Source organism: Amphiura filiformis, chromosome 9 (genome assembly GCF_039555335.1).
Source record: "Amphiura filiformis chromosome 9, Afil_fr2py, whole genome shotgun sequence".
Taxonomy (NCBI): domain Eukaryota; kingdom Metazoa; phylum Echinodermata; class Ophiuroidea; order Amphilepidida; family Amphiuridae; genus Amphiura; species Amphiura filiformis.
In genome coordinates this window covers 63,775,746-63,788,721 of record NC_092636.1, presented here as the reverse complement: position 1 = coordinate 63,788,721, position 12,976 = coordinate 63,775,746, and the positions used below count along the sequence as shown (strand labels likewise).

Genomic DNA, 12,976 nt, shown 5'->3' with positions numbered 1-12,976 from the left:
TTTAATAACTTATATGTGTATAATCGTAACTAGCTAACTCGTTTTAGTGCCAAAGATTGCCAACTCTGAGAAAAAAGTCATCAAAGTTCGGGAAAATTGGGCAAAATGGAAGAAAGAGATGTAGGCCATCAATGACCGCTGATCACGTCACCAGAGAAAATCCTATAGGGTGCTTGCACGGAAGGTCATTAGTTCAAATCATCCTCAGACACGCTCCAGAAGACATGCAAATACATGGAGTACAATACCAATCACCTATTTAACGCAGGGTATTGATCAAAGTAAATCCTCATGAATAACAATGTCGGTAAAGGGAGTGGACAAAGTGAATGCGTTCGTTGTGGTTCCTTCTTATCTCTTTCTTCCATGTATTAATATAGTGTAAATTAGTTCGAGCATGGAAGAAAGAGATAAGAAGGAACCACAACGAACGCATTCACTTTGTTCACTACCTTTACCGACATAGAATTCACATTGTTATTCATGAAGATTTACTTTGATCAATACCCATTAGTTTGGTATTGTACTCCATCATTTGCATGTCTCCTGGAGCGTGTCTAGATGATGATTTGAACTAATGACCTTCCGTGCAAGCACACTACATGATTTTCTTTGGTGACGTGATCATCGGTCATTTTCGGTAATTTCCGTGCGTGATCGAATCGATTCGGCGACACCGTAATTTTCCAAACAAACACTCTTGTTGCATGCTGGGAAGGTTTGACTTGACAACAAGATGGCGCCCTTCATCTCTATCTTCCATTTTGCCCAATTTTCCCGAACTTTGATGACTTTTTCCCTCAGAATTGGCAGTCTTTGGCACTGAAACGAGTTAGCTAGTTATGATTATACACATGTAAGCTATTAAATTCATCAGGTTTCATGTACCGGACGCAACCGGAACATTTTGAATTATTTAAGAACATTACATCTATTTTTCATGGAAAATTTACGCAATGAAGTCACCAAAATCTGACCTTATTTGATCAAGATGAAACTCAGCAATAAACGGCCGATTTTGATGAACTTTTCGATGTTTTAAAGTACATTTTCTACACAACACGATCAAGAAAACAGTTTGACTGTAAACCCCGAAACAAAGCTACTATGCATGCTCAAAGCATCAGGGAAATTCCAGAATCTTACTTCCGGTAGTGCTTGTTGTTCGTGGATGGGTTTGTTATATTTTTTTTCAGTAATGATTTCGCCAAGCAGCGATCGCGGTAAATGGACTATACATGAACGAAAGTACCATTGATAGCTTTTCTTTTCATGCGTCAATATATAAGCGGATTAAAACTTGGCCGATCGAAGTCGTTGTGGTTCCTTCTTATCTCTTTCTTCCATGGTTCGACAGATGACTGTCAAAAACAAAAGTGACCAATTCCCAAAGCCCACATAAGTGTCAAACTTGTGAAAGCAACAGGGACCAGTAATAAGGATAATGCTTATGGGAACAAGTTAAGTCTTGAGTGCCTTTTTAAAGGCATAAACTGAAGGATATTGGGTGATAATCATAGGTAGTTTCCCAGCAAACACAAAAACGTTTTAAATAAGTTATATTTTGGCTTTTGGTTTAGGTAAAACGTTTTAATGACATTAAAATGTCGGGTTATATAAAGGTCATGAAAACGTTTTTAAAACGTTATTGAAAATATTTTGGGCAAACATTTTCGCAAAATATTTTTTCAACCCCAAAATAACATACTGCTTAGAATGTTTTGTATCAAGTTTGCAATAATGTTATTGGAATGTTATTAAAACGTTTTTATACCCTTTATATAACCCGACATTTAAACGTTTTCTGTAAAACATTCTTGTTTGCTGAGCAGTAGATTATCAAAAAATGTTTTTTAAGGTTATGAAAACGTTTTATACTCTTAATATACCATTTATATAACCCGACATTTAAACATTTTCTGATAACCTTTTATAACCTTTTACGAATGATGTCGAAAACGTTTTGTGTTTGCTGGGTTGTTCCATCCATTGGATGCAAATACAGTAAAAGTTCCATCACCAGCCTTTACGATGTTTATGTGCAAAAGATTTCCTACACATTATTTTGTTTAGCAGGAATATCGTGAAAATACAACTCGCAAACACAAAATCGGAATCAACTGAAATGTTGGCAATAAGTTTTTTTCCGTGGATGTCTGCTGGAAAATGTCATAAAAAGAGGATGCTGGGATCACGAAATACTCCTTTAAGTTCTAACGAATGTAGTGACGTTAGAAGTTGCCATTTGAATTTGGATTTGGAAGATACCTTCTCTTAAATAACAGTATTGCGAACCACCAGCATACATAACTCGATGTAGAGAGTCTTTCCTATTCAGAGGAAATATTGCAATTACACACCTTATTGCCTTTTAACAATAACCATTGACACTAGCACATATCAGAGAAGATGTAAGAAAAGGATGGAGAACAGAATTATATCCTTGAGATAATCCCGTAGGTAATCCTGTTGCACCTATCATAGTCCTTTATTCTCAAGTGGTGGGTTAACCAACAGTTAACAATGAGAGGAAATTCCTGAACCTAGTTCAGTTGGGGATGATTTGAAGTGACCGCCAATTATGACCATTTGATATTTAATACCAGCAATGTGAAAAAAAAGAAAGAAATAATGTAGTGCCAAAATAATGTACCCTTTTACGGAAGGAGCAAAGTTTAACAAGTTATAACTCCGCTACTGAAGTACGAATGTCAGCGGCGAATGTCAGGTTATTATTTCCCAGTCTTTAAAAAAATTGCAGGCAGAGGTGGGAATCGATCTCGGTACCTCCCGGTTAAACAGCACTGTGAAAGACCACTAGACCAACTAAATATCTGTTGTGAGATGTGTGACATTAATCTTTGATATTGCTTAATGGAACAAATCGCGGAATTAAATCAGTAATAAAAGAAATAGATTCTTATATAGCGGTCAAATTAGATAAAAGGGGACATATTTGTCCCTGCTCGAAAGAAAATATAGGTTAGAAAATTATCAAATAAATTTAAATTACAAATTGAGATTTTATATTTCTTTCTTTCACGAGGCGACATTATCACAGACAAACACTGTATAAGCTAAAAACTCGACGCTCATCACTAGATGCTGTCATTTAGCTCAATGGTAGAGCATCAGACTGCTGATATCAATATCGTTGGTTCGAGTCCTCCTGCCAGCAATGGTTATATTTATGATTTTAATGCTACGCTAAAATTTGTTCAATTTTTTCGTTTATTTATTTATTTATTTATTTATTTATTTATTTATTTATTTATTTATTTATTTATTTATTTATTTGTTTTTGTTTATTTATGTAAATAATTTGATATATTTGAAAGAGGTATTTGAGCAATTTTATAATCCTATGGGGTCATTTTGAACCCCCACCCTCCCAACTTGCCAAACGCACAACACCTATGAGTTTGCATCATACATGTCATCATTAGTCACGATTATGCACTTTCAGTTTCCCACGCGTTTGAACGGGAATTGGATTGCGTACTTTTTCGATGTCTAGTGAGCAAATTTTTTCATTATTTTGAGAAAATGATGTCAAATTTTCTATTCTATATTGTTTGGTAATAATGTATTTTGCCAATAGTATGTTTAAAGTTGTAATTTTGTGTTTTTGATCGCAAAGATCGGATATTTTCGTTCCCGATTCGAATTCTGAACCCTTCGCAAGGGTGCCGATTTCGGCAGAACTTTGACGATAATTTTGCCTTTTTGGACACTTAAATGCTTTCGATCCTTAATTTTGTTTCAACCGAGTCTTAAATTATCAAGCACAATACAGTTGGTACCACATTTATATACATTGATGAAATTTTAAAGATTTTTTTTCAAGTTTCTAACCGGCGCAAATCGTTAAGTGTGTATTTCCCATTGACATCCAAAATGGCGTAAGCCAGTCCTCAATATACATAGGTACGGCGTATATAGGACTGGCAAGCGAGTCTATGTCATCAGCATAAAAATTTGAAATTCAGGTCCCACAAAAATACAGTAATTGTGCAAAAGAGGACATAAATAATTTCTTTCTGCAACCATAATGGGCCGCAATATATCACTAACCGCATAGTCCGAGGCAAGGTTCATTATTGTCAGGGTTAGGGTCTTAGGGTTAGGGTCTTATGGTTAGGGTTAGGGTTAGGGGTTAGGGTTAGGGTTAGGGTTAGGGTTAAGGTTAGGGTTATGGTTAGGGTTATGGTTAGGGTTAGGGTTAGGGTAAGGGTTAGGGTTAGGGATTAGGGTTAGGGTTAGGATTATATTCGTATTTATTATACTAGTAATAGTGTATGCAGTTTATTCCGTAATCAATAAGTATCATAAACAAACACCTTTCTGGCACAACGAATCATAGCACAGTCGTGTAGGCATTAGACTATGGATACAAAGGTTGTGGGTTCGAACCCCAGGTAAACCGTTATAGAATTTTAATTCTATCGATTTCTTTTTTATTTTATTAAGTAAGAGGAAATAATAATGGTAATAAACTCGTGTTATATCTAGCCTCATAGGCCTATTAATTACATGTATGTACTATGTGTTATCGCATTGTGGCCCATTATGGTTGCAGAAAGAAATAACGCACGCCGGCAACTAGACTACTATACAAAAAAATAGTATCAAATCTTTCCTGCTCAATCAATATAATACTTGCAAATAGATCTGAAGTCGTGTTCACACAGTCGGACTTAAATCACTTATTACCGGTCTTAAATTACGTCGGTAATAGTATCGGATATAAGTGGCAGTGTGAATTAGCGTCGGATATAACTATATCGGATATAACTATAACTATATCCGACGTAATGTGCTTTAAATCCGACAATTTGTTCACACTGTCGGACTTAAATTACGTCGGTAATAGTATCGGATATAAGTGGCAGTGTGAATGAGCGTCGGATATAAAAAAAATTACTATATCCGACGTAAGGTGCTTAAAATCCGAAAATATAAGGCTGAAGATGACCAGGGTTAAGAGCTGTTAAGACCGATCGAAACGTTACGTCCGGTAATAGTAATTACATGTGGACATGCAGCACTATTGGGCTGTCGGATATAACTGGGAGTATATCACTCGCGCAAAATTTTAAGCAGAGTCATAGGCGTAGATCCCGGGGGGGATGGGGGGGGGGTTGTTGGATAAATCCCCCAATATTTTGCCAGGGGGATGGTCCATTCAATCTTGTGAAACTAAGATAATAATAATAATAATAATAATAATAACAATAATAATAATAATAATAATAATAATAATAATAATAATAATAATAATAATAATAATAATAGAACCTACATAAATACAAAATTGGTCTGAATTTTGGAACTTTTGAATTTGCATTTTTCTTACATGACATACCTACCGCATGGTCTGTAATTTTTTCTAAAGAGGGGCGTTTATTGAAAGTGAAAAAATTTAAAATCGGGTTTCATTTTATGACCGGTAATAGGGATTTATGACCGGTAATAGGCTATATCGGACATACTCACGTCGAACATACGCTGGCGAAGTTACGCAATTTATCGGATTAATTACCATAGCAATAGGTGAAAACAATTTTGAACATATAGATTGAATACAATACTGGTCTTTTCAAAGATACTAATCTTACAGGTGCAAGTAATCATCATGATTCACCTATTGCTATGGTAGTTAATCCGATTATTACGTAACTTCGACAGCGTATAGCGCTATTGCCGACAAATGTGGACGCGCTAAGGGATTAGCGGATATATTTAATTCGATCGGACATAAGCCTAGATAAAATATTACCGGTAATAAGTGCATGTGTGAACACAGCTATAGTTTACTAATCTAATCCTGTAATATAGACCTGTTATATCACCTGTATTTGCATGTAGAGTCTATACATGGTTTGTTATGGTAGGGATTAGTGTCCGATCTCTGTAATGTAATGTAAATGAAGCATATTGATATGCAGGAAGAATCGATCAGGGCGCTATCTATTAGGGAAAGATAAACACTATTCAAAATATCAATAGACAAGAAGAAAGGGATGTAGAGATTTGTAATTGAGTCATGCATGATTTATCAGAAGGTTCTTTCCAATTCCCAAACGTAATGCACGTTACTTGAAATAGAATGGGACTCAGATAAAATAACGAAGACATGTTACGTCGAATATTCGGAGCCTGTACGGCCATATAGACCATAGTTGACATAAAAAGTAGGTAATGGTGAATCCAACGGACGAGGACACAAAACACATGAAGGATCAATAAGTGATACAAGAGGATACCTTGAATATGAACAACTGTAAAGAAAAAGAGCAAGGTACACCAACTTGACGTGGGGAACAAGTAAAATACAGACTAGACGGTACGCAGATGAGCAACAAAAACAGCAAATGTATACATTAGAAGTAGGTAAAGTTCGAGAGCCAAAAATTACCAGTTCTTCGAGGACTGTTAACTATCAATTTTTAATAATTTGCCATCAAATTTGTATTATATCGCGAATTTCAAAAAATCTAAATTATTTGGATTTGACATCAAAAGGACATCCCCCGTATTCATAATGCAATTTGATATGTCTGTGCTCTATTGTCTGATGAATTGTATTTTCGTGGACCAACGAGGCATGTCAAATATTAACGACCGTTTTGTTGGGTAAAGTTCAAATGCATTGTTAAGTAGCACCGGGAAGTCCCGAATTTTTCCCTCTTCATTACGTCTGAATGGGGGGGGCATTTAAACGGGGTGTAAAAACTTTAACAACGTTAATCCTGAAGCAAAAAATACAAAATAGCCTGAAATTGAACATCGCGCAAATTTTCCAGTAAAACCAAATTTATTTATAACGTAATTTTGAGCTATCTGGTCTGCTCTTTAAATCTTTGTTCTTCTTTAGTGTTGATATTTTAAAATAATGTTTCCTGTAGTACAATTAAACATTCGTTAGAAGTTACACGTTACTTCAAATAGAATGGGACTCAGACATGTAACGTCGAATATTCGGAGCCTGTATGGCCCTATAGACCATAGTTGACATGTCACTTTTTGTAACGGGAAAGCAGGTGCCGTGTGAGAGAGACCTTTCTTGATTGTAAGAAGAATTGCATTTTCTCAGACCAACGAGGCATTTCAACATTAACGGGACGTTTTGTTATGTTTTGTTGGGTTAAGTTCAACTGCATTGTTAAGTAGCACCGGGAAGTACCGATTTTTTCCCTCTTCATCGTCATTACATCAACTATTTTACATTCGCGTATTTTGTGCAGTGGATTGCAGTGTACTTAACTAAATGTACTACCGGTTTCATAAACAATATTAACGCATTCTGCGTTCGTTTTCCCCCAAAAGAGCTCAAATTTGTAGGCCTTTCGGGGGGATGTGTACCTTCAATACGAAAGGTCAAAAGTTTTAAATGATCGTCTACTTTTCCTCTCAGCTACGTACACTTTATTAAGTATATAAATTATCATTAGATTAATTAAGATTACTTCGAGGACTGTTAAATATCAAAAATAAAAAACATCAAATTTTAATAATTTGCCATAAAATTTGTATTATATCGCGAATTTCAAAAAATCTAAATTATTTGATATCAGAAGGACATTCCTCGTATTCAGAATGCAATTTGATATGTCTGATGTGCTCTTATGTCCCAGAAACAATACTGTGCAAGGGTTGCTATCTAAAACCTTAAAGACCGTTCCAAATATCTGGAAAACATTTTAAGTTGGGAGCTGTGTAAAGTTTGGTGGTACAGGTAGAGGTGAACATTATATTTAAATTGGGTTGCCCTTGTAAGTGTGCCTGGTCAACTGGTGGGTCTAATCGTAGTTTCAATGCAAACTAAATTGCCACTTCCTTTTATTTCTAACAATTGTTTATGTGTCTCATGGATCAAATTGCCACCATTTTTTTTCATTTTTACATTTTGCTTTCCCCCATCAGATTATGTTGTGTTTGTTTGTTGTCTGCAGTGGAGAAGAAGGGCAGAGGGGTAACGGTAAGAATGGTGTCCCAGCAAACACAATAATTTTTTAAACGTTATAAACAGGTTATTGTGTTTTGGTCATAACGTTGTACTAACATTTAAATGTCTGGCATAATATAACGGTTATGAAAACATTTTGCATGAAAAATAGTAAAACATTTTCAAATGTCAAAATTATATTGTAAAATATTATTTGGTAAATTTCACAAAAGATTTTGTCAACACTTAAATAACATTTATAAAGTTTTTCAATGTTTTGAATGAATGAATGTTATTAAAACGTTTTATACCATATACATAATTTTCAAGGCGGATACACTCAATTTTGCCTTGGTCAGGCACTGGAAAAGGGTTAGATAGGTGCTTGGATTTATGACGCTTACCTTTATTGTGGGGCGTGAGCATTTGATTTGGAAGATAACCGACTTTCTGCCCAATATCTCCGTCATTTTTGCTCCATTCTCACAAATGAGTCAAATTAAGACGATATTTTCAGTTCAAAATTTCGGATTGTTGTTTTATTGAACGACTAATTTAATACGAGCAATGACGCCTTATATGCTAGGTGCCACAGGTGACACATACAATAACTCCAAAGATGTTAATGGCCATATCTCTGCTTCTACCATACTTATGCCTACGAAACCTGGAGATAATAATCATTAGGTAGGGGACATCAGGTGAGTGAAGACATTTGAGGTCTTCTAGGGGTAAAATGAGGTCATCTAGGGGTCAAATTTTGAAATTGTATTTGGCTCAAAGTTGGTGAACATAAACAGGAAGAGGTGGACATTAAAAATCAAGCGGAGGTCATTTGAGGTCAATGGCCATGTACGGGTCAACTTGCTCCGATTGGGCTCACATGTGGTGAACATTGAACCGGATGAGGATGGGAATATCTTAAAATAAAACCGGATCACCAATATTTTGTGAATATAATGATCGCGACCACCGAGAACGGGGCAGCCCGAGAACCACGAAATTCTAGTTTATCATGTTTATTATATTCCATACGGGAGACAAGCCGATTCAGATCAATATGTGTGTTCAGGGAATAAAATATTTGGTTCTGATGCAGGAGGAAACCCGAGAACAGAAACCTGCGAGAACAGGTATGAATTGGCATTGTCGTCTGGGAACGGCCAAGTTTCAAACCGGGGAATTCTGTGGTAAAAAGTGAGGACATACTCGCTACGCTAACCCCCTCCCCCTCATTGGATAAATATCAGCTTGTACCAACAGAGGTTCACGTCAAATGTTATTCAGATAAATCTCTACAAACATCTCGTGGCGTTTACAATACTTGTATTATATTTTTATCTTCATTTTATAAAATCTGTAATTCTATATCAGATATTTTTGGCACTGAGGTATGCGGTACTAGGCCTGCTTATAATCCAAGCCGTAGAATTTATGGCGGCGAAGATGCTTCATCGGGTCAGTACCCATGGATTGGCTCCATGCAACTCTTCAGTCGTCATTTTTGTGGCTGTACACTGCTGAATGAAGAATGGGCTGTCACGGCAGCACATTGCGTGTAAGTAACGAATGCCATGAAAACACGAATACGTAGAAAATATGGACCATGAAACACGACATACCGTATATAAATATAACATAATATAACCAGTGATCCAGTATAGTGTTTTTATGGGTTGGCAAGCGATGACCAAAGCGCAATGGCAACGAAGGAAACAAACATGCAGGTCTATCATAAAAATGTAATTTATTTAATTAATAAAAGTAATTAAATAAATTAAATTAAGTAAATTAACATTAAAGTGTTTAGTAAAAGTAACTCAAAACATACATAAAAATGAATAATTTGTGATTGTTTGTTTATTGCTGCAGTATTGTGTGTGTGGGGGTGTGTGAGGGATGTGGGTTTTTTTCCGTTTTTCTCATTGACAAAATGCTGCCTGAATGAGTTATTACAACTAGCCTCAAATAGGTCTGGGTTACGTTATAAACATAGCTCATTTATTTCATTATTTTTGCGTGAAATATTCAGGGTTGACTCTATGCACATCATCAATGACATTACCATCATTTTTGGCATTACTAATGTCAAAACTCTGGAGCCATCTGACCACCGCGTGACAAGATCCATCTCTGGTGTAGTCATCAATCCAAATAGCGTGTCCTTAGAAGAAGTACGAAACAACGACATAGCTATGCTTCATCTCTCGTCACCCATTGAGTTTACAAGTTATGTCAGACCAGCCTGTGTTCAAATTGATCCAAATGAACAGAAGTACCGAGATTGTTGGGTAGCAGGTTGGGGTGCTTTAGGGACTGCAACTGATTACGATCCTGACGATGGTAAGTGTGTATGGTACTTGTTGGGTTGATCTTGGGCCATGACCATCCCAAAAAGTATGCTATAGAGTCATGTGAGTGTTGTTGGGCCATGAGGATCCCGAATTGACGAAATTGACGAAACTATAACTTTAGCCCTTTTAGGAATAATGACCCTCTCGAACTAATAGGCTAGATGTCCCCGCCCGACCTCCTCAACCCTAACTTACTCATTCGCTCGCTCACATCACAGATGCTCACATCAAAAATTGACCAAAAACTAATTCAAAATGTGTTTTTAAGCACCTTTTTGTGTCCCCCATGCTACATCAGTGATCTGTACACCCTTTGACCATGTTGACGTACAATTTAGAGTATAAACACGTAGATGACTGTACATGATCTAATCATCCCGGCTGGAAGATGTTGAGGAAGACTCGTATACTATACATCACGCTCATACGTTATATGACAATTTGACGTACAATCACGTATGTGATGCATGGTTTGAGGTCTTTTCAGCTAGTAAGTTAGATCTCGTCATACACATTATTGTCATGGTATATTGTAATTGAATATATGAATACAAAAGCCACCTAAGTCCATACTTTGGCCAAATTGAGTAAAAGCATGGGAAATTGTTGCTATACATAGGCCTGTCATATGCATGAAAGAACAACTCAAATTCATTCTCTGTGTCTATTGGGCATGTGAAAAACAGCATGTATGAAAGAATCACCCAATTCCATGATTTGAGTCTTGTAACACATTGATTGAAATCCAGTATGTATAAAAGTCCACTTGTAACACATGCATTGCTAGAGAATGACTTTTGAACAAAAAAATGGGTTTAATAAAGGAAAGTGTGTGGTTTATATTACATGGCAGAGTGCTTATCAACATTATACATACCTGTGTGCTTTATTTTGTATTATCTTACTAGTGGTAATCTCATTCTAACATTGTTGTCTTTGTATATGATTCAAAAAACCACCTAAGTCCAAAATTTAAAATGAACCCCACGAAGTCCCTGAAATGCTAATCGTCATACCTAATACAGGTTAATCCACTCATTTGCAAGTAAAACTTACCATATTGACCAGGTAAATCTAACTGAAGGAATTAAAATGATACACAGGTTTTTCTCTCAAAATAACTTCGCATGGACTTAGGTGGCTTTTGTATTCATGTATTCAATTGTATACGTCAATTTTGTTCAGTTTGATTCAACCGGCTTATAAAGTTTTACTTTACACGGAAGGGGAAAGTTAGCAAAAATACAATTAATTTATGAGTGTAAAAGGGGGGAGGGTGGTTTTGGGGGAAGGGGGGGCAAATAATATTTATAAAATTATAAGTAAGGCGAGAAAAAAAGAAACCCTGTTCTACGGGCGGACGGACCTTTCAAGTAGGGTCGGTCGGTCGGTTGGTATTTTTTTCAATTTTTTTAAATAACCCAAAAAATCACAAAAATCTGTAAATACATTTCAATTTGAGAAAATACCAAAAAAATTATCCTGAAATTTCCGAAATTTGGGGTCGGCATTCATTTGTACAGGAAAAATTTGTTTCCCAATTTGTTCAAAATTGTTCGTTGTTCGTCGCCTAAGTACATAAATAAATAATTAAATAAATTAATTAATAAATAATAAATAAATAAATAAATAAATAAATAAATAAATAAATAAATAAATAAATAAATAATAAATAAATAAATAAATTAATAAATAATAAATAAATAAATAAATAAATAAATAAATAAATAAATAAATAAATAAATAAATAAATAAATAAATAAATAAAAAATAAAAATAAACATTAGTTATGTTTGTACATGGGGGTGCTGTGCAATCATCATGATCCTTCGATATCCATGATTTATCCTTGCAAATTTATAGCATCGAACCTCCAGCCAATGTTCCTTGTCAGTGCTAGCCACGAAACAAGGTCACAACTGTAGCCACTCCTTCAATGGTCGCCATTTCAGTGATTGACAGTGATGTAATGCAAATATGGCGATGGCCATCTGGTCACGTGCGCATTTATAAATGCGCATTTATATATACAACCGAAGTCTACTGATATTGGAGGCAAAGCTGTACTGCTATAAAGAGATAGTTGACATCATGGGTACCAGTGGCACTAAAAGGTCGTCAACTTTACACAGGGTCAAATTTAAAACATGCCCAAATTGCGTTAAGACATGTATTGTTTTCATCTACGATATACCGTTCTGAGTTATTTCCGAAAAAAGTCGAGGGTCACATTTTGGCTCTATCAGGGTCAAAAATATAAAAATGCTCCGATTTTATCAAAAGAAGTGTCAAAGTGTTCCTTTTTTTGTTTTTACGGTGTAGATGAGTTTCCCGATGACCTTCAAAATGTTCAAATGCCACTAATAACGCAAGACGAATGTAAACGAGATGAATACAGGTGGAGTACCATACTATCCGATGATATGTTATGTGCAGGAGCTGATAGTGGCCTTAGTACATGTAAGGTATGGTGTATGTTTTCTTATTATTACGTGCAAGACAGTTCTGGCATAAGGCTTAGGATAGGGTAAGAGTTAAATGTTATGGTTAGAGAACCAAAGACAATAATAGTGGCGGCCGAAACATTAAAATTTAGGGGGTCGGGAGATGAGCATATTTCGATTTTTCTGAAACGCACGAAAAAATATCAATTATACCATTTACTCTATTTTGT

At 35.7% G+C, this 12,976-nt stretch overlaps 1 protein-coding gene across 1 annotated transcript in view; it reads left to right on the top strand.

The window, feature by feature from the left end:
- The window catches only part of LOC140161308 (transmembrane protease serine 9-like), a 36,763-nt gene that overhangs the window by 2,437 nt on the left and 21,350 nt on the right, over positions 1-12,976 (top strand). The window contains exons 2-5 of the mRNA XM_072184786.1: positions 7,927-7,981; positions 9,323-9,506; positions 9,981-10,291; positions 12,625-12,767. Coding sequence (XP_072040887.1) covers positions 7,927-7,981; positions 9,323-9,506; positions 9,981-10,291; positions 12,625-12,767 — 693 coding nt within the window. The remainder of the gene's footprint in view (positions 1-7,926; positions 7,982-9,322; positions 9,507-9,980; positions 10,292-12,624; positions 12,768-12,976) is intronic.